Source organism: Notolepis coatsorum (genome assembly GCF_963971535.1).
Source record: "Notolepis coatsorum genome assembly, chromosome: 19".
NCBI classification, from domain to species: domain Eukaryota; kingdom Metazoa; phylum Chordata; class Actinopteri; order Aulopiformes; family Paralepididae; genus Notolepis; species Notolepis coatsorum.
Window position 1 is genome coordinate 46,686,072 of NC_140183.1, and position 23,452 is coordinate 46,709,523.

The 23,452-nt window shown below is 40.6% G+C and overlaps 1 protein-coding gene across 4 annotated transcripts in view; it reads left to right on the forward strand.

Moving 5' to 3' along the window:
• gramd1a (GRAM domain containing 1A) overlaps window positions 1–23,452 on the forward strand; it is a gene marked incomplete at its 5' end in the record, with an annotated part of 78,170 nt that overhangs the window by 27,444 nt on the left and 27,274 nt on the right. For 3 of the 4 annotated variants that reach the window (XM_084335651.1, XM_084335649.1, XM_084335652.1), the window contains 5 exons: window positions 1,960–2,055; window positions 11,780–11,860; window positions 14,606–14,724; window positions 16,552–16,879; window positions 18,571–18,724. In XM_084335651.1, the coding sequence (XP_084191777.1) occupies window positions 1,960–2,055; window positions 11,780–11,860; window positions 14,606–14,724; window positions 16,552–16,879; window positions 18,571–18,724 (778 nt within the window). The remainder of the gene's footprint in view (window positions 1–1,959; window positions 2,056–11,779; window positions 11,861–14,605; window positions 14,725–16,551; window positions 16,880–18,570; window positions 18,725–23,452) is intronic. The other variant, XM_084335650.1, reaches the window with a different exon arrangement.

The window sequence follows — 23,452 nt, forward strand, 5'->3', positions numbered from 1 at the left end:
TAGATTATCGATAGTATATGTGTACTTATGCATGCTATAGAAGCGGGCAGAAATATCGATTCTCTCATTTCCTGATCAGCGCGCACACACAGACACACACACACACACACACATACGGGACACGTTGATATATCTGTGAAAAAAGCTCTGATTACCCCAAGACTGGTCAAATAGATTCCTTACCTCAGATCAGATGTTATCCAAAAAGATTATTCCAATTCCTGATCGCCATTCCAAATATCGATCGCGTTTATTGATTCAGCGTTGGGTACTGTAAATATATATTCCACGCGTTTTCCGGGTCGGCGATCAACTTGGGTCTCTTCAGTTGGCTTGACGGAAAAGTAAAATGAGGAAACTGGCCCCCCCCCCCTTCATCAGTCTAAACTAATGGCGTGCAGTTACGATAGGGGGAGGTATCTTCCCAATTGAGCTCAGAGAGACTCTAGCGTGAGGCTCGATTGATGAAATATGAATTCAAATCGCCAAAAAAAAATAATACGACAAACAAACGCTATATGTCGTTGGCGGCACTCAACTGGCGGCATGAACTAACGATTTATAGCGTCGTTGGCATCCAAAGTGTTAAAGGAAAACTCCAACATTTTGGGAAATTAGCTTATTCAACATCTTCCCTGGAGTTAGACAAGAAGATACATACCTTTTTTGTCTCTCTGCATGCATTAGGCTTAGGGAACGCCCGCACCGTTAGCGTAGCTTAGCTTCATCACTGGAAGTGGGTCAGACCTTTACCCTGAAGTTCCCTACAGTCCCCTGCAGTCACGAAATACACTCCAAATACAACTCCAAAATGTTCCTGTAAACATGTTGTGACCTGTGTATTTACCACGTGGAGAAATAAAAAATAATTATATTCAACATTTACGTTTTCTAAGCAGATATACTCGGAACAATTTTTTGCCGAACCACTCCTCTCTCGGCTCAGTGATTTCACGTCACCAGTGCTACTTTCTAACGTGAGGCCAGTGTTTGTTTACATTTTCATTTCATTCAAAGGATCCGAACCGATTGAAGTTATTATGGATACCATGACTGGTAAGTTTTAAGGGGCTAGCGTTACACAATAAATTTGTTATAATAATACCATAATAATAATACAAGTGTGGATTCACTCGCCCAAACCCTGTAGCCGTGCATCGCAGTCACGAAAGGGGCTAACTAGGTCGATAGTCCAGCAACGTTATGTCCTATTCATCAATCTCACAATATTCGCTAACGTTAGACAGATGGAATACAGCCTTCCATCTAAAAACACAAATGAAAACTTACCACAGTCATGGTATCCATAATAACTTCAATTGGTTCGGATCCTTTGAATATCTCCTTAGAAAACGTAAATGTCGAATTCAATTATTTTTTATTTCTCCACCTGGTAAATACACGGGTCACAACATGTTTACAGGAACGTTTTGGAGTTGTATTTGGAGTGTATTTCGTGACTGTAGGGAACTTCAGGGTAAAGGTCTGACCCACTTCCAGTGATGAAGCTACGCTAACGGTGCGAGCGTTCCCTAAGCCTAATGCATGCAGAGAGACAAAAAAGGTATGTATCTTCTTGTCTAACTCCAGGGAAGATGTTAAATAAGCTAATTTCCCAAAATGTTGGAGTTTTCCTTAAGTCTGGCTCTGTCCTCCACACACACACACGCACACACACACACGCCTTAAGTCTGGCTCTGTCCACACGCACACACACGCCTTAAGTCTGGCTCTGTCCACACACACACACACTCACACACACACACACACACACGCCTTAAGTCTGCCTCTGTCCTCCTCACACACACACCCTGTCCTCCTCACACACACACACATGCGCACCTTAAGTCTGGCTCTATCCTCCTCACACACACACACACACACTCGTGCATACGCCTTATAAGTCTGGCTCTGTCCTCCTCACACACACGCCTTAAGTCTGGCTGTGTCCTCCTTCAGATCACCATCCTGCTGAAAGACGTGACCACCTTGACCAAGGAGAAGACTGCCAAGCTCATCCCCAACGCCATCCAGATCAGCACAGACCACGACAAGGTCAGACACCAGGATTTATATGCTCAGCTCTTGTACCGTCTCCCGCATATTAGACTGGAACCGTGTCGTGGTCTCATGGAATTTCTTTTGAGAAGTTCTATTGCAGAAAGTGCAAATCAGGAAGTTCTCACTGGTTAAGTCATGGGATATCCTGGAATTCTGCGAATGGCTCAAATCACAGGACATGAGGTCTTTATCAGAAACACATTTCATTGAATTCGAATGTCGGCCAACTGACATGACCAGCGTTTCTTTGGGCACTTTCACACCTACCTGGTTCAGACTGGTTGAATGGAACCCTGGAGCGTTCACCCCCTTAGCTCTGGTTTGGTTAGGGAGGTGAGAACCCTAGTCCATCTGGGATCTGCACCAAGCCACCTAAACCATCATGTCTGGGTCCGCTTCCAAGTGAAACCTGGAGTTTTATTTTTATTTTTTTAAGTGAAAACGCAATCAGACGAAAATTGTCAAAACAAGGTGCATGTAATTAACCTGATTGGCCAGTTTTTGTTGAAATTTTTCCATATCTCAAAATGTTTCTCAATTTCAAGATCATAGTTTTATATTCAAAATGATCAAATTACATCTTCATACTAAACTGAAACCAGATTGCATGCATAGTTAAGGAAACAGTAGATCAGTAGCACATCATTAATTACAGACAGTGAATTGGACAAGCTAAATTGTATAAATGACAAGATTCTGTTCACATACGTTTGTTAGAATTCAAGATTTTGTATCGTTTTTAGTATTCGTAATTGGCAATGTGAAATAAAACTGTCCCCAGACCGTCAGTAGGGCGGAGTTGGCAAAAAAAATTAAATTCACTTCTGCTTTTGCCCATTTCAAATTCCTTTGGGGTTACATTTCTTAAATTTGGGTCCATGATTGAAGAACCCAATGCTCAAGACCTGGTCTCAGTGGAAAACCAGTGCCAACATATGCTATCAGGATCATGGACATATGACATTGTCTGAGGGTGGGAACTCCAGCCATCGTATGATAGGAATCATAGGAATACCATACTGTATATAACCATAGTAGGGCTGGGCGATATGGCCTAAAAATAAAATCCCAGATTATTTTTTTTAAATCCGATTTATGATTTTAATAGATTTTCTTCTCTTGAGAGCTAAAAAAAAAACTGTTTTATTTGACAAAAAAAAAGTATCAAACCAAGATGAATTCCCTATTGGGATTGAAGTGCAAACCTAACTTTCACCAATCTTCACTTAATATCTTTATAATAATAAATAAATTGATCATCAAACAAGAATGAATTTCCCTATTGGGATTAATAAAGTGCAAATCTAACTTTCACCAAACATCACATTTTGTCAAATAAAAGGTGACTCTTGAAAAAAAAAAAAAAAAAATCTTAGTTTTTTTTGTAAATCGATCCCAAATCATTCATTCGAATGATCGATAATATCGATTAATCGCCAGCCCTAAAGCATAGCTAGAAAGCATACGATTTATTAGTATATATATATTATTATTATTATAAAGATATTAAGTGAAGATTGGTGAAAGTTAGGTTTGCACTTCAATCCCAATAGGGAATTCATCTTGGTTTGATACTTTTTTTTTGTCAAATAAAACAGTTTTTTTTTTATATATATATATATAATATAAAAGGTTACTCTTGATCAAACAAAAATGAATGTCCCTATTGGGATTAATAGTGCAATAACCTGCTTTTTCACCAAACTTCACTTAAAACAAATAAAAGGTACATCTTGATCATCAAACAAGAATGAATTTCCCTATTGGGATTAATAAAGTGCAAATCTAACTTTCACCAAACATCACATTTTGTCAAATAAAAGGTGACTATTGAAAAAAAAATTAAAAAATCTTAATTTTTTTTGTAAATCGATCCCAAATCATTCATTCGAATGATCGATAATATCGATTAATCGCCAGCCCTAAAGCATAGCTAGAAAGCATACGAACAGAGATCACAGTTAACCCTTTCAGTGCCACGGGCGACATATCTCGTTTTATTAGGCCCCCCACTGAGTGCCCACGACGACAAATATAGTTTTATTTGTTTATTAGCGATCTGATTTCATATTTCATCAACCGAGTCTCCCGTTGGTACAGCAGCTCCTCCAGGAGCTCAGAATGGGAAAAAAGCGCCCCCTATCGTCTATCCCTGTGTAACTGCAGGTCAGTCGCTTAGACTGACCTGGGATCTGTAGATATGTAGAGGCGGAGCCAGCTGGTTCCTTGTGCTGGCAATCCGTCTAATCAACATGGAAGTCATTGCGGGATGGGAATCAGCCTGGAATATATATTCACAGCAGCCAATACTCAATCAATAAGCGTGATCGATATTTGGTATGGCGTTCAGGAATTGGAATGATCTTTTTGGAGAACATTTGATCTGAGGTAAGGAATCTATTTTACCAGTCTTGGGATAATCAGAGTTGTATTCGCTGAGATCTCAGCGTTTGCCCTATGTGTGTGTGTGTGTGTGTGTGTGTGTGTGTGTGCACGATCGCTGATGAGGAAATAAGAGAATCGATTTTTCAGCTCGCGTCTCTAGTGTGCATACGTACACATATACTATCGATAATCTAGCGTTTATTTGAAAACTATTCATAAATAGGCAGAAAAATGACAGTTTTTGTGTATTCTAGAATATTCCAGTAAATGTCTTTTATCATGGAATCTTTATATTTTCCTTGAAAACGAGGGCTTTTCAAAATGCTATAAAACGAAAATGAACCGATAAAAAAACAATCCGCTTCGACAATGTTGACTGGAAAACGAGTCATTGATGGGCAGATTAGACACATAGCCATAATTTAAAACATAGATTAGGCGTTATTAACGCTAACATTGAAGTGGATGGTGGGTAAACAGGTACATCAAGGTTAAGCAAGGGCTCTGAAAGTGTTAATAGGGACAGTGTAATATGAAGAAAATAACTAGTAGTTCACATACTAACAAGGCAGATAAAGATTACAGTTTCTTCTTGAAAGGTCATATCACTAAGATATTTTATTGTTTGGAATGAGAACTATATACACTTGAGTCTCGAACCAAATTAGATTTTAAAGATCATGTAATGCGCATGTAATTGAATGGTCGAGTCTAAGTGTTCCTCGCCGTTACGGGCCACAATGTGACGACCATCTAGACTCAACCACAAAATGACTAGGGATGCATCGATACTGTTATCAAATATCAGTACGATATCGTGCTAAAAATCTAATTTCGGTATTTCAGAGAATTTCCCTGATACAAAAGTCTGATACCAAGAAACATCTAACATGACAGAAATCAAAGCAAATATATATTTTTATATTATTAACACTTTCAGCGCCAGCCGTTTTAGCCATCCTTTTACTCATTGTGCCACCGCTGTAAAATATAGGGATTTTCACTGTGCGTCGCGGTGTTTGCACGGCTATATCTATATTCTATATTATAGCTATGGAGACAATACTATGGCTCATTTGACAGTAACTATCCCTCGTTCAACATGTGAAAAAGAATGAATTTATTCATGTATACGTCAGCGTTTCCGTTAGCCGGTAATTACCGGTATTTTACCGGCAAAATCTGTTTAAGTCCGACATATTTTATCTCTCCGGTCTTAATGTCCGGTGAAAATAATTCCCTGAGTCTAAGCACAATTTGATTATTTGAATTGTATTAAAATAGGCTAAAATTAAATAGCCTATGCGATGAACGAAACGATCATTACATTTGTTTCCTCGTTGCTTCTAATAATGACAACGACGTTGTCGGCGAGAGCTTAGTGCTGGGTGTGCGGACTTTTCTGAAGCTGTAGAGCCGCAGTACCAGCAGTACAATGCAATATTCCAGCAGTACTCCAATTCAGCCATTTTCAGCCAATGTTGGGTGGGGGGCGCTGTTGTGCGGTTCCCAGAAAAGAGCCAATAACAGCTGAACAGCTTCTCTGCAGCGCCATACTCTTTGCAAATAAGTCGTTGCGAGGTGGAGAGAGTCGTCACGCAAACCCACGATAATGTTGCCGTCTCTCTGCTTTCTCAGTTCTTCGCTTGATATAATTAATACAAATGTCCAATATAACGGAATTCGTTAGCTCATAAAAATGTGATTATAACAGACTGCTGTTTAGTGTCGGACCGACTGCGTATCGGTCTATTTTATTTCAAGTCAGCAGCAGCACGGAGTATCGAGGGACTTATTTTATTTGGAATATATTAATGACTGTATATGTGAAGTTGAACATTATGATATGTGTGACGTGTCTGATACAACGAGGTGAAGCGATGTCGACTCGAGATTCATTTGGGGGTGCGTGTGACAGAGCTGCTGCAGCGGGAGCTTGATGCTGGTAGCGTATCGCACTAACTTGAGAGGCGAGAGATAGTAATTTGATTCTGCAAATCAATTTCTCATTCTTCGCTTGATGTAATTAATACACATGTCCAATTATAACGGAATTCGTTAGCTCATAAAAATGTGATTATAATAGACTGCTGTTTAAAACTCTGAACGGAATATCTCGAATATGTCCGGTGATAGAAATCTTGCAGGACACTCAGACCGGCACGAATATGTTCTAACGGAAACGCTGGTATACGTTCTATATGTGTTATACCGTAGTGAATATTGTATAGTTTCAGAGTGATCCTGGCTAATTCCTGGTAATTGTGTTATGGAGCGTTATGTGAATTTTGCTAAAAGCATTTGCGTTGCTCGCCTTGACACGCTACTATTTCCAATATCAAAGGTATATAATAGGTATTGTGTTTCATCGTGAATGCATGAAAGGGGGGGGGGGGGGGGGGGTCGTTTTTTTATGCTTTGATCGCCAGCAACGGCATTCGTTTTGAATACTACATACGTTGATCGGCTGGATCGATATGAAATCATTGTACGATCAAGGTGGAATTGACGTCAGATAGTCCTTACCTTTGATCGGGGTTATTCCAAAAAGAATATTCCAATTGTCTGATTGCGATTTCCAGTATTGATGTCGATCGGGTCCCTGACATGAAGTGGCACAAGATATGCCTCAAGTGTGCTGAATGCGTTTCGAAGTGCTCGGATGAAGTGATTTACTTGGCTTGGTCTAAATTCTCCGCCCGGACGAAATTGGATGTGACACACAGTGTGAAATAAGGTTTCAAAGGATGGGCGATACTGCCACCTAGCAGGATGCGGCCGGTATTGCACTCTCTGGATCTCAGAATGATTTCTTATGGTAACACAGAGGTCCGTGAGCCTGTAATGAATAAAAAAAAATAGAATAAAAGAAAAAACGATAACCCGAGAAATCTCGGTTTTGGCACTCAACCGCTGGCGAGATAACCCGAGAAATCTCGGGTCTGGCGCAGAATGTGTTAAATGTATTTTATTTGGGAATACCAACAAGTATATTTCACATCATTTGAATTCACATCAGTTCCCATTTTACAATTTGTTTTACCCCATCCCCCCTCCCCATTACACAAAAACAAACAAACATAGAGAGACAAAAAAAAAAAAAAAAAAATATATATAAAATATATATATACCACTTCTACATTCAAGCTTGTACCATAAGTCAAGTATTCTTTAGGTTGCATTCATCACCATTGTGAACGTAAATGCTTAACACATTGGGCGCCGGGCATTGTGCCCATCTTATACCATTCTCTGCCACCGTTGAAAGCCTATGGAAAAATGTTTACCTTTCTTGCAGGGCTATAACTTTTTAAATTGTATTGCTATATTGACATTACTATGGCCCATTCAACATCGATTATCTATCGTTCAGGATGTGGGAACGTTATATTTTTTCATTCATACATTGTTGTGTTACTAGCGTCGAGAATATAAGTATTTTTTAAATCTTTTCGGCTGTAATTCCAAAAACAGTAGTTATAGGCCCTGAAGCATATAGATTATCGATTGGCGTTTCTCTCCTATACACGCTATATTAAAAAATTCAAATGTATATGATCGGTATACATTATGCTTCATCATGCGTGAAGGAAAGGGGGGGGGGGTCGTTTATAATTCCTTGATCGTCAGTAACTGCTTTATTTACTATGGCTTTATACGTTGATCAGATGGTTTGCCGTGAAATGAATGAACAATCGGGCTGAAAATAACGTTACTGTCCTCTTACCGTGCGCCGATGAGACTGGAGGAGAAAGATCCCAATTATTCGACGCCGATCTCCTACATCCATTTCCGGTTTGTATGGCGCAATAAACGCCAAAATCATATAGATTATTGCGTTATGCAGGGCTCTACGCTAACCTTTTTCCTAAGTAGCACATGTGCTCCTAAATGAAAAAATTTAGGAGCACACAAAGAAATTTAGGAGCACCCAAAAATATTTAGGAGCACAGTGAAAATTTTTCAAGTAACAGTTTATTTAATTCTTTCAAAAATAAATGTATATTTGTACTGTGCGTGCATGTGTGTAAATTAGCTCTTGCTACAACCCTGCATGTTTACATTTTGTATTTTGTACTTGATGTTCATTAACATGTGCTGTCCCTATCAAATAAACTATCAAATCAAACTACTGCTACAAAAGTAACAGTCACTTAACTTTAGCTTTTGCCCCTTTTATGCATACAATGCCTATGTTTTGGCTGTGTTGCTCTTCTAGAAAAATAATCCTTTCAGGGTTGCCTATTGAAATACTGTACACCTCCAGTACAGAAACATTGTTTATTATGAGTTTGCGTGTCAGGTAGACCATTGATTGACAGTCGCGTCTGCCAATTACGTCACACCGCTTGCACTCCGGCCGTGACTTGTATGCCGTGACAATTAAAACTCTTGACTTGACTTGACTTATGTTGTTATCATGTCCTTTAGTCAACACAACGACATATGCTACTGCATCAACGTTATGATTAACACTTTGAGCGCCACGCCTGGTTTTCCTTTTTACCGGCTGAATGCCACCATCAGCGCCAATGTTAACGTTAATATCGCCTAATCTATGTTTTAAATTATGGCTATGTGTCTAATCTGCCCATCGCATTATCAAAGACTATTTTCCAGTCAGTGCTGTCAAGGCAGATTGTTTTTTTATCGCGTCGTTTCCGTTTCAGAGCAGTTAGAAAAGCCCCCGTTTTGATATAAAAAACAGCTAATTCTGGAGCATTCTATGAAAATCGTCTTTTAGTGGAATATTCCACAACGTTGATATTCGTCGGCCTTTTTATGAATCGTTTTCAAATAAACGCTAGATGATCAATATTATACGTGCACGCAAGCACATTACGGCCGCGCGCGGATAATCGCCTCGTTGATTTCCTCTCTGACTTTTACAGTGAAACCGAAAGAAGACATTTCACAAAACAGCCTATATCTTCATCAAACTTACTTTGATTATCCTAACACTGATAACATAGAGTCCTTACCTGACATCAGATGGTATCCAACTGGTATATTCCAATTCCTGATCACCATTCGAAAAAATACGTGTATGGATCCAACGCGATACTGTAGAACTCCATGATCAGCGGGGATCTGAGGTTCCAGAATGAACTGTGGTAACCCCGGCTGGATCAGTGGACTGGAAAATGTGGAGTACCGGATTTTTTTCCCCATTTCATTTTCATTGAGTCCATTCCAAAATCACTTATGTCATCTGGGAGACGACAGGGGGCGCTTTTTTCCACAGTGATCGCCGGTGCCGCTCGGCTATACTCGGGTAGGCTCGGGTGATGCAATAATTTTTCAGATCGCTAAAAAAAAAAAAAAATCGAGAAATCTCGTGAGTGGCATTCAACGTCACTATTAAAAACCAGAGATATCTCGTGAGTGGCACTCAAAGTGTTAACAAAGCAAGGCATTCGTTTTGTTGCATTAACGTTATATTACTATTGCTATCGCTAAATCTAGGTGTTCTAAAATCTATTGCTATTGGTAAGACTATAATAAGTTAGTGTCTCGGAAAACGCTCGCATATCGCAATCGGAGCCCTGATCGCAATGGCCGACTTGCAGGAAGTAAACAAGCCAAATGAGAGCTTCCGATTGGTCATTTGCTTTATTTCCTATGAAACTAGTCACGTCACTCTACTGTGATTGGACCGTTGGCTTGAGTGCAATGTGGGACTTGTAGTCTTTTAACGATTCTCAGCGGAGAAATAAAAAGAACGACTGGGGCTGTAATCTGCACTCGCACGCCGTGCGAGTAATTGATTTTTCAGGTTCGCACACACATATTTTTAGGGGCATATGCAAGCAATATGGTCGCACTGTAGAGCCCTGTTATGGCAGCGATCCATATGCACTATAGTGTTTGTCTGGAGTCCCGTAACGAGATGTGACTGCCGGAGGAATTTCCTTGACGCACCGATGACAACATCCGGTTTTGAGAGTGTAACTCGCCCGACCATCCACCAGGCGGAGGTATTGAGGCGTTGCAGTCTCATTCAGGGTCCCGCTGGAGCACCAGAGGTTGGCTGGATGAATTATGAATGCCATGGCGAAAAAATGAAATATTGATCTCAAAAACGCTGTACAGCGTTGTTGTCGTTCAACGCATGGCAGGCAATAACGCTGTAAAGCGATTTTGGCGACCAATGTGTTAAGGCTGCATAAGAAACTACAACAATCATCAAACAACTAGGTTATCACTCAGGTAAAGTTACAAGTCAAATCTGTCTTTGGACCCCCTAAGCTTAAACTATCTTAAATTATGGCTATGGGTCTAAAACACCCCTCGCTTATCAATTACTTGCTTGCAGTCAACATGTATAAAACGGATTGTTTTTTCATTGGTACATTTCCGTTTTATACCGTTTTGAATACGAGTATAGTTTCGGAGAGTTCTAGTAATTTCAGAGAAATTCCGCGATAATAGCCCTTTAGTGGAATACACAAAACACGTTGTAGTAGTAGTAGTAGTATATATATAGTACTTATGCACGCTAGAGAAGCGGGCTGAAAAATCTATTATCTATGCCGTGCTTAGCGTTAACATTACGCACACACACACACACGTTGTGATCGCTGTGAAAAAAACATCTGATTAACTCAAAACTGGTAACATAGAGTCCTTAGATGTTCTGCAAAAAGATTAATCCAATTCCTGATCGCCATTCCAAATATCAGATAACAGATAATCGACGCTTCTTCCAGTCCCCTCAGTCAATGCAATAGTATCCAGATGCATGCCCCAGAAGTAAAACGTGGACCGGAGTAATTTTTTCGATGCACTTTTTCAGCCAATCCAATCCAATGATGTGCAATACCATCCGGGAGACGATAGGCGGCGGTATTTCCCCTTTTCGAGCTCAGAGCCATTCCCAATGTTAACGTCAGGCTGGATGGATGAAAAATGAATGGATATTTCTAATAAAAGAAATAACGAGAAAAAAACGAGAACTCGTCATTGGCACTCAACGCATGGCGAGTTAAGACTACTAATCTCGTCGTTGGCACTCAATGTGTTAAATGTAATGGATTGGATTGGTACTCTGTATCAGTGAATACCCAAAGCCGAGGTATCGGTATCAGTCTCGAGACTGAAAAAGTCTGATCGGTCTTATTCTACATGTTTCTCACTCTTACCGATATCCATCTAGCTGATGCTTCTCTGCCATGACTTGACACTGACAAAAGAAAACATCCCCTGTGAAAATAACCATCCATCAAATCCCCTCTCTCTCTCTCCCTCCTTTCCTCCCCTCCTCTCCCTCCTTTCCTCCCCTCCTCTCCTTCCTTCCTCCTCGACCTGCTGCCCGGTCGTTTCGCCAACTCAGCACTTCTTCACCTCTTTCGGAGCGAGGGATCGCAGCTTCATGATGGTTTTCCGTCTGTGGCAGAATGCGCTGATGGACAAGGTACTGCCTCCTCTCCCCTCCCCATTGACCAGCGGCCCTGCTGGCTCGGTCGACAGGACCAGTAATTCACAGCTCAGAATAGTGCACCCTGTACAGAAAGAAAGACCATTGACCGTACACGGAGGACTGGGACATGTACGTTGTTGATATGGCTAAACAGAGGAATGTAGTGTCAACCTGTAGAGACATAGTTACACGGTATATTGACCAGGGCTGTCGCTTGCTTTTCTTTTTAATATTGAACCTGGCAAAATGTTAACTGATCGAACTGTTATGATGTGGCTGAATTCAAAATGTATATGAATTAGGGCTGTCAGTTTATCGCGTTAATTAGATTAATGAATTACACAGCAAATTATCGTGTTATGAAAATTAACTCAAGATTAATTACAAAAAAATAAGTATTAAATATATATATCTTTTTATCTCATTCATTCCATTAAAACGTAGAATAAACATTTTACAGACTTTTTTTTAAATGGGTTATTTGCATGTTCTTGGTATCTGCATCTATGGATCTCAGGGAATGTATTCCCAGTGTCAGAAATACTGTGTCTGTTACTAGGCTTGAGTAAATTGTAATGAACCAAATGAGAATATCAATTCAAATATTTTTTTTTAATTTTTTTTTTACTGTGAATAACACCATGCTAAATTGACCAGACCTGAAAAATCTAAGCAAATTAATAAAGGGAAGATGATTAAACAGAAGGTTTTGTAGATACAGTACTGAATTCTGCCATCCGGACACATGCAATTTGAAATATGATTATAGAATATAAAATATCAGGCCTAAAATGGTTATGCGATTAAAATGCGATTAATTAGATTAATTAATTACAAATCCTGTAATTAATTAGATAAACATTTTTAATCGCCTGACAGCACTAATATGAATTAATTCATATTCGGGCGCCTTGCTCCCTGTGCATTCTCTCGTCTCTGCCTTGCTGCTTGACTGACTGCTGAGCACAGCAGAGGTGGGGACTGCTGACTGGCGCTTCACACTGACCAGTGCAGCCTCTTATCTATTCCAGTTCTATGACATGTTACACCAGGTGTAGTCATGTGTTATGCTACAGCCAATCACACCCTTTCTTACAAATATTTTACTAAATAAGAACACCTAAATGTCTTATTTTTAATTATTGGTTATCTTATATATTTGCATAAGACAATACTGATGGCTCACTATTTAAAGGGCTAGTGTTTGAAAACAAATCATGATTAGCCGATCATATTTAACGACATGATCAAGTTCAATAATAAATGTTTATGTCAGCTTTATGATGTTGATATTATCTCATTTTAACACCATGAAGCACAAACCGCTTCCCGTAACAGCCACGTCAGAGCTGAAGTGAACCAGGAAAGGAGATGGTGTGAACACAAAGAGGACTCGGTTCATTTCTTCTCAGTCCTCTTTTTGGTCCACTTAAAAAAGACTGAGTTTGGTTTGTTTAAAAAAGGACCATATGTAAAGGTGGGCGGCTGCTCTCCGTTACACAGCCAACAACATTACATTACATAATTATGTTGCAACCTTCGTCTATAAAGCAAACAATTATATAAATATTGATATGTAGTTAATGGAGACAAAGGCAGAATTCGACTTAATTTTTTATTAAGACATGTTTTTATATGGGTCGGGACACTATAAAAAATACTATAGAGAATTGTCACTGGTGTAAAGTTTAAACCTTTTTAAATCTTAGACAAACGAAACACTTTGCTTTCATGAAATATTGTAAGCCGTCATTTGAGGCTTTATTTTTTTGATCTACTTTTTCTCCTCCCCTTTTCTGTATTTTTTCCCATCCCAATTTAGTCGTTATGCCAATTCCCCCCTCCCCTTCCTGATCGTTGCACGCATTTGCCCCACACTTGCCGGTCTAGGGAGCCCAGAAGTCTATCACATGCTTCCTCCAAGTGGAGGAAGCCGCTTCTTTTTCACCTGACAGAGAGGAGGATCACACTACCCTCCCCAGTTCCCTCCCTCGCTGTGCAGGCGCCCTGACCGACCTGTAGGAGTCGCTGTTTACAACGACCAGGACCCACCCCACCGGATTTCCCACCCACTGACACTGCCAATTGTGTCAGTATGGACGACCGACCAAGCCGGAGGTACCGCTGGCAGTTGGATTCGATCCCACTGTCTCTGCGGTGGTTCATTTGAGGCTTTATAAAAGCAGCACAATGAACACAAATCTGTCAGTGCCGAGTCCGACCTCATCTTAAATAACAAACGGCATTGCTTGTTGTAGTTAACAAAGAGAGGCAGGCAGAGTTGATTTAGCAGGTAAAATAAAATAAAAAAGTAAAAATATATATTGAATTTTTTATTTTTGTTTTTAATATTTTCGAACCCCCCCCCCCCCTTACTAGCTTTGAAGTATTTAAGACAGCCCTATGTAAAGGACTACATTTCAATCTGTCTGAAAACGACTGGCACCAGTGTCTCTGAAATTTTTTGCATCTTCTAAACAAATTCTTAACCATTTGACAACATTGTTACCTGTATAAAAGCCATACTAACGGATCCCATTTACTTCCACTAGCATTGCTAACAACAGATCAACTACTTCCAATATCTCAAAAAAGGAAATAATGGTGCCAATGCTTTTTGAATAGATTGAAGTGACTTTCCATGTGTGACTAATCGGATAGACTTCTTCTACAAAGTTAATTGACTTCAAGTCTGGAGAACTCGGCCTGAAGAGATGTGCATCTGTGTCTCTCTACCAGCCCCTGTCCCCTAAGGAGTTATGGCACATTGTCCACCAGTGTTACGGCACAGAGCTGGGCCTCACTAGTGAAGATGACGACTACGTCTCCCCCACAGCCGAGCACATGAACGGCCTACTGTAAGTGTGTGTGTGCATGCCTGGTAATCACAATCAGATAAGCTTAATTTGCTAAATACAATGAAGGTAGAGGAATTTGTCCTGATGACAACATTGCAAAGATACACAACATACACGTCCATTACTCTGTCTATTTGGTCTTAGTTGACCAAGATTTTGAGTCAATTGCTTTTTTCCATGCTGAAAGTGTTATTTCCTTAACCTGTTAAGCGGTAAAAATGAAATTATACACTTTGACTGTGCGCCAAAGTACACATTACCACCCCGACTCCCGGGGCTCTAGTTCAGTCAATCATTTGGCGATCTCGAAAAATGTTCTGTTATAGCCAATGAGTGTGGCTTTCCAATGATACCCCACATGGGGATCTAATACGGTCTGTATTGATCGATTTATGATAAAAACAAGCAGGGTCCCCTTATAAGGGGACCTTACGGGGGGAAGAAAGCACCTCTCTGATAAGTACTAGGTTTAAAAAGATCCTTCTGTATAATTGCCTGACAATTGATCAGATTTCAATTAATCAGTCAAAAAGGTCCCATGACTATTAGTTCAATTTGCATTATGCAATCGATATGTATCTTAAGCACTTCTTTAGTTCCACTACAGCAAGTCAAACAACACATGATATATATAAACACAGTAACTCTATATCCATACATCAGTATAGTCTATACATCAATATCATCAGTGTGGCGTATAGGACACAAATGAAGCAATATCACACAAGAGGGAGTGCTCTTATACTGAACACCAGCACAGTGTGATTGGGCCGTAGGTACGAGGCTGCAGGCCAGGTGCCGAGGATAATCCCAGCCGTGCTCTATTCAGTATAACAGCACAACCTCTAGTGTGATATTACTTTTATACAACAGTTCTACAAATATTGCTTTTATACAACAGTGCTACACATGCCATTTAGTCATTTATTTGACTTTGCCAAAACAAATAGTTCTACGACTGGGACTGGACACACTAGCTTGCTTCGTTCTTTGTGTAGGTCTTATACGTTACTGCAGGCCAGCTGCTTTGTGTAGGTCTTATACGTTACTGCAGGCCAGCTGCTTTGTGTATGTCTTATACGTTACTGCAGGCCAGCTGCTTTGTGTATGTCTTATACGTTACTGCAGGCCAGCTGCTTTGTGTCACATACATTTATCTGTATGTTTTTCATTTATTGTGCAACCAGTGAAATCTGTCTGTTATGTGTGATTCTGATGAGTTAACGTCCTGCTTGTTACAGTCTAAGATAGATAATGACTGTTAATGTAATTAAGCAGAGTGATATACATGTGACGGTTAAATGTCCCAGTGCTGTATATCAGGATATATATCGTGGAATGCCTCTTGTCCGATCAAATTACTTGGTCGGAACTAACTGTTGGAAAATGCTTGTTTTATGTGTGTGTGTGAATTACATTGTGTGTGAGTGAGAATGACAAATAGTTCTCCATTAGCATACAGCTGTCGTGTGTTTGGATGGAGCGTGCCTCTTTGATTTTTTTCCCCACTAAGTACTATTGATCCCATAATTAAAAGCCACTGCTGTGAACAGTTCATCATGCTGTGTTCTCCCTCCCCCTCTCTCTGTCTCTTTCCTTCCCCCTCTCTCTCCCTGCTTCTCCTAATCTCCTTCTCCCTCTTCCTCCCTGTTCCTGTCTGTGCAATTCATCTCTTCTCTCTTCCTCTTTATTTCTCAACGTTTTCTCCACACATCTCTCTCTCTCTCCGTCACTCTATCCATACCGTTTCTCTTTCCTCCTCTCCTCCATCTCTCCCTTTTTTCCCCTTCCTCTTCCCCCCTTCTCTTCTCTACCCCCTCCCCCCAGGCCCGGAGACGAGTCCGTTTCAGTCACAGACCTGTTGGACCTTTCTGTGTCTGGTCCCTCCATGGCCAGTTCTCCTGCGTCCCTGTTGCCCTGTGCTACGACGGGCCCTACCCCTGTCCCCGCCCTCCTCTCTTCCTCCTCCTCCGCCTCCTGCCTGACCATGGAGGTGCCCTCCTCCTCCTCGTTCTCATCGGGCCGCGGAACCGGTGTCGACCCCCCAGAACCCAGCCCACCCGGCTCCAGCGGCCCAGCGCCCTCCACCACCACACACACCAGCACCTCAGCCCCGGCCCTGGCATCGTTTGTGAGTGCTGAGATCAGCATATTTGTACGTGGACAAAACCTGTGCTTTATTTGATTGATTTATTTAATACAAACAACAAAACAAACAAAAGAAACTCATTATGTACATGATTCGGATCCAGGAAAGTTGAGTAATTAGGTATATATCTAATAGATTATATACAGTGTACACACAGTGTACGTATATACACGAGTGCTGGTCAGAGTACCTCTCCGTTTATAAAACAAGTTACAGGAACAATTGTGTCCATTGCTTTGTTGTGTTAAAAACAACATCTATCCCTCCACATCTCGGCTAAGCACAGCAATTTTACTATCATCTTCATTGACCATAAAGAATTGGCCTTTTTCCTCCCCTCCCGAAAGGTTTTATATTGCACTAAAGCATGTGTCATTAAAGTATATCGGGAGAGCTGAATTCTTCCAATACGAGTACTGGTAGTTTGTAGTGTTGGCTAGCTGGGGTGGCTGACGTATACATAGTCAGGTAGTTTGTAGTGTTGGCTAGCTGGGGTGGCTGATGTATACATAGTCAGGTAGTTTGTAGTGTTGGCTAGCTGGGGTGACTGAGGTATACATAGTCGGGTAGTTTGTACTGTAGTGTTAGCTAGCTGGTGTGGCTGAGGTAATAGTGGGGTATACATAGTCAGCTGTGGTAATGAGGGTGTAAATGCAACAGAACATGCACTATTAACTAATGTTGCCACCTCATTGCCAAATGTTATTTTACCCAGGGTAGGTTCGCTGAGTACGGATGCTGTTTTTCCAGCTACACCCTGTTTCACACTCACACAGTTGCAATAAAGCGGTACAACCAGTCTTGATACTGTACTGAAATATAACAGTTGTAGTAGGCTTGCGTGATATTGTGGTGGACTGACAGAAACCTATGTATGAAAAGCATTGCATACTATGTGCAAAACGGAAACTCTGAGGAGGATGGATGATGAAACTGGGATAAGAGTTTGTGTGAACTGCTGATATCAGCATGTCTCAAACGCAGGCACGCACACACACACACACACCACGTGACACAGTGACTGATAAGACACTGAGTGTACAAAACATTATCAACATTGAAACCTGCTCTTTCCATGACAAAAGCGACTGTTTCTGAATTTGGAATGCTGGGTATTCTGTCCTTCATTCCGTTGTCATGCTGGGACCCACCAGAAGAAGGCTTAGTTAGGAGATGGTTTAAGAAACCAGGATTCAAAGTATTCTTTAAAGCTGCGGTTAATGCGGTTTATAAATCCGCTGGCTAGGTGAAAACGATGATGGTCCCTTACTCACTTGACCCATTAAATCCACTTCAGTCCCGGAGGGGAGATGGTAGGTAGATAATGAAGATGAGACGAGTTAAAGGTTTTTGAGCCTCAAGACATGGATTGCGGAAAAGGGGGTGTAACCCAATACTTCTCCCTTGAATTAGTTAAGCTCAAAAACAACCATTGTGTAACCCTTGTTGTGCAACCTTAATATTGATGCGGCCAAGTATAGATAACGCCACGTCAAAGTGGTATAAATGGAGCCATTTGTTGGCCATAAATCAGGCTGAGATGAAGCGTACGGCGGTCCACAGAGTCAGGAGACGTTACAGGCCCAAGTCATGTGAGGGTGGTGTGATTCCCTTAGCGACCTGCCGGTAACCATCCTCTTTTGCATTCCTCTCTTCTTCCCCACCCCCTACCCACACCCTCCCTTGCCTTCTTTTAGAATTTGGAAGAGGGCGGCGACAGCTTGTCTGAGTCGGCCAATCACATGCTTCCCCCGCCGTCCACCAGCCTGGGAAACCTCTCGTCACTGGACATCACCAACGACGAGGACCTGCCCACCGACCCCAGTAACTCCTCGGACACGCAGGAAGAGAGTGAGTGTTGATCTGGCCGTCTCGACTACCAACTGGAATTTAAGCTCATGCTTCTAGGGCTGTCCTCTACTGAAGGGTATCTTAATCGACTAATAGGTCTTCGTCGAGTAGTGGATTAGTCGATTTAATCGAGAAATCTGTAAAATGGTGTTTCCCAATTCCCACAAGCAATCATGTAGAATGATTGAGCTTACCAGAGATTGCTAATAATTTTTTAAGGAAATAATTCATTCAGCATGTGGAAGAATGCTCTTTTTTGTTTGTAGCCAAGAGTTTATTGAAAGGAGAAAGCAATAATAGATGGCCCAACATGTGCTGAGCATGTACTACTGTCATCATGGCTGAATAACGATCAATAACGACAACGATTATATAATAACTGAATCATGCAAGGACTTGATTCTAGTTACTTAGGCGAACGTTCGAAGCATCCTGAATTCGTACATTTTGACCACAGCTATATTAAATACATTTTGATACTTTCTGAAAGTGTAATAAAACCAATGCCAAGGAGTGCTGCTTCACTGCCATGTCAGTAATGTTTTCATGAAATAGCTCTGCATACCCCCCCCCCCCCCCCCCCCCCCAGCAGACCTTGTGTTCTATTTGTGCTATGCGGGGGGCTTTTGTGCTACTAAGCCTCCTTTTTTATAGCTGTTTATATATATATATAATTATGCTCACCGACCTAAAATTACCAACCAAGTTGAGGACACGATTGCCTGTAGGGTTTGTTTTGAACACAGACAGGATATTTCAAGACACTGGACTGAGGCAGTTCAGAGAGTCACACACTAGTGGCTATGGGTTCCATCCAGGCAGATGTCGCCACTCAAATATTATTAATGACTTGGTCGACTAAAACCAAACCGACCGACTAATTGAAAGAGGGGACAGTGCCCTCGATGTTTCTATCTTTTTTTTGTATCTATCTCTTTATTATATTATCTCTTTATTTCATTATATTTTATTGTCATGTTTTCTTTATGTTCTTATTTACCTTTTACCATTTATGTCCTCAAACTATTGTTGTGTAGTGTGGTTGACATCCCCATGGGGGATTATGAGGTTATCTTAAATCGAGGCATATGTAGCCAAGAGTTTATTGAAATGAGAAAGCGATAAGAGAGATGGCCCAACATGCGTGGGCACGTGAAAACACGACAATATACTACTCTTGTCACGGCAGAATAACGATCGATTATATAATTATTGAATCATGCAAGGACTTTATTCTAGTTATTTAGATTCTTACATCGACCACGGCTAGATGCAATTCATTTAGCTAGTTATTATTATTTTTTTTTAATTAAATGTATTAAAATAGTGCGAGAGAGAGGTGAAGGCTGTGTCGATGTTGATGAATTTCAACATCTTTCGCACATAAAAATCTATTAATTTCGATCAGTTTTACAGATAAGTGCAGTTAGATTTCACTTCACCAAAAATAGTGCAGTAATACACAATGCCTTCATGCACTGTTAAAAACGTGAAATATACAAAAAGAAATGCAACTAGGGATAAAAACGCAATGAAATAAAAAGGCAAACTTATCTTGTTTAGTTTCTAAATGGCATTTTGGTTTTTCGGACAAGTCCGGCAGAGAGAGAGGAAGTATGGGAGGAAGACATTTGGCAAAGGTCGCCGGGTCCGGGAGTCGAACCCTGGACGGCCGCGTTGCACAGCAGTGCGTTACGTGGTGTGCCACCCTGGCGCACCATGGCATTTTATTTTTGAAGGCTTCATGCTTTCATGTACCAGCACTTTGCTGAGGTGTGCTGCTTCATGGGAACGGTATGTCTTTCTAAATTAAAGTGCAGCATCAGAAATTGGGAACCAGTTGGGAACCACAGCTTTAAAGCAATGTCACAGAGTGCTGCTTCGCTGCCATGTCAGTCAAGTTTTCATGAAATAGCTGAAAACCCCCCAGGGACCTTGTGTTCTATTTATGCTAGTGGGGAAAAGGGGAGCTTTTGTGCTATTGTAGCATTTAGATATAATTATCTAAAATGACCAACCAAGTTGAGGACACGATTGCCTGTAGGGTTCGTATTAAACTTGGATATTTCAAGCCACTCAACTGAGGCAGGTCAGGAGCTCACTGGCTATGGGTTTCATCCAAGATGTCGCCGGTGACTCGTATTAATGACTCTCCGCTCTTAAACTGACCTATCCCAAACTCCGCCCTTCTTTTATTGATCCTCCAATCATAACTGCTGCTCTCCTCGGACAAACTTACTAACACCTTGCAGGAATTGGCACACTAGAAGAAAAAAAGGTGAACAATTCTATGGTTGCTTTCACACCTATAGTGCAAATCACGGGTGAAGTTGCAACATTGTCTTTTTTTGTGATCAAATTTATAAAAAATAAATAAAATCAAACACAACAATAACTACAATAATGACGAAATAACAAACGGACCCAAAACCCAACAATAAAATATACCCAGTCCCCCCCTCACTAATCTATCACCTAAACCCCCCCCCCCCTTTATCTTTATCAACCCTGCCCCCCCCCCCTTCTAATCCATATCGTCAGCCTCATATGGCAGCCACCCAAGTAATCCTCCAAGACCACTGTAAATGAGCCTCAGAAGTCAGTCACAAGTCATACGAGTGAGTCAGGTAAATGGGGATTTTTTTAAAGTAACAAGTGTTGCGACTGCCGAGGACACAGGCAATAAGCCAGGAAGATGCAGCAATGTGAGTACAGTCAGGCAAAAATCTCAATTTAACAAAAAAGGGAACGACCTAGGCAACTACCGTATGAGGCCAACGACATATTGATCCGTCAACCATAAGGATTGGCTTCACATATTTACTACCTAATCTTATATTATCCCCCGTTTGAGACACAGGTTCCTATGGCTGCCTCATCCCTGCTCTACCCTGTATTATACCCCCATTAGTACCTAAATATTCCTTATGAGAAGTTGCAACATTGTCGAGCAACACCAACAAATGTCACACGGTTGAAATGGTCGCTCTTCTATTGGACATAATATCGGCTCTTCTATTGGACAGAATATCAGCTCTTCTATTGGACAGAATATCAGAGTGAAGTTGTTCACATTAACAAATGAACTAAACCTTTCTAAACGAAGCCATGTGATCACGCAGGTCAGCCTTTATATTGGTCTATCATTTTTTATCCCATACCTGCCAACATGTGAAAAAACTTGCAGAAATATTTCTTTTATTTTATTTCTGAAGAGATACGTTTACTCTGGGCTGCCAGGATATGCACAAATAATTAGGGGTGCTCGATTGGCTTTTTTTACCGATACCGATGTACCGATATTGTCCAACTCTTAATTTCCGATACCGATATCAACCGATACCGATATATGCAAGCCCCCCCCAAAAACGGAATAATTTCAGGTAATTAACATTACATATCTCTTGTTGTGGAATTAACACAACATTATGCATACTTTTGACAATAAATAAAATCAGAATTTGTTCTTACTTGCTTGCCTGGGTAAATAAAGGTTATAGAAATATAAAAAAAAAAAAAAAATATATATATATATATATATATATTGAAAACCCGATACCGATATTTTCCGATATCACATTTTAATGCCAATATCGGCCGATAATATCGGTAGGCCGATAATATCGGACATCACTACAAATAATTAAATGTAGTGTATGAAGGGGATAAAACATTTTCTCAATCTAATCTGGCAACACATATCCCATATATACACATACAAAGCCCAATTTCATTCATGTCACTATAGCTACAACTTAATAAAAAAAATTAACGGGAGATTATATAACCTGATGCACCAGATGGTTTGTTACACAGAATCTCATGATCTCTTGAATTCAGCTGCATCGCTAGGTAAGAGATTATATATGTGGACAAAAGAAATCATGTGATCTCCACCTTTGCTTCCACAAATGTTATGAAATACTATACATTTCCCAACTGAATTGTCAGTAATCAATCATGTGCTACTGTCACCTGAATCATGCATCCGAGATATTTGTTTAATATCACAGCCATTATATGGCTATTTCTAACGTATTAGTTGTGAAAATAATAAAGTTTTGGTGATGTAAAATCACACATTTGGAAATATACGGAAATGATAACAAAAACTGCACAATTGGCTTCATTAACTCATTCTGCGTCATCGCTTAATGCGCCAGAGGGCGCTAGTACGCCATCGCTTTAATCAATGCGAGATTTGCGAGTGCTTAAAATATATCTTATATTATAGCTATGGGTCTAATACACCAGTCGATTGTCAGTGAGTTGCTTCCAGTCAACATGTACAAAATGGATTGTTTTTTCATCCGTACATTTCCGTTTTATACCGTTTTGAATATGAATATAGTTTGGGTGCTTCTGAGTAATTCCAGGAAAAGACTCGATAATAGCGTTTTAGTGGAATACGCTAAACATGTTGTCATTTTTTGCCTGATTATCGAATCTTCCTGAAATCAACGCTAGATTATCATTATTATCTTTCCTCATGCAAGAATGAAATGGCCCTCGTAGCGCGGGGCTCCCCCGCCACCTCCTCCCACTCAATGGTAAACAGCCACACACACACACACACAGAGACAGCTTCGATCGGGGTAGAAAGAAATATCAGATCAACGCAAGATTTTATATATAGAGTCCTTACCTGGTATCTGATGTAATACAAAAGAAATAATCCAATTATAGGGCGGCTGGGTGGCGCAGCGGACATTGCGCTTGTCACCAACG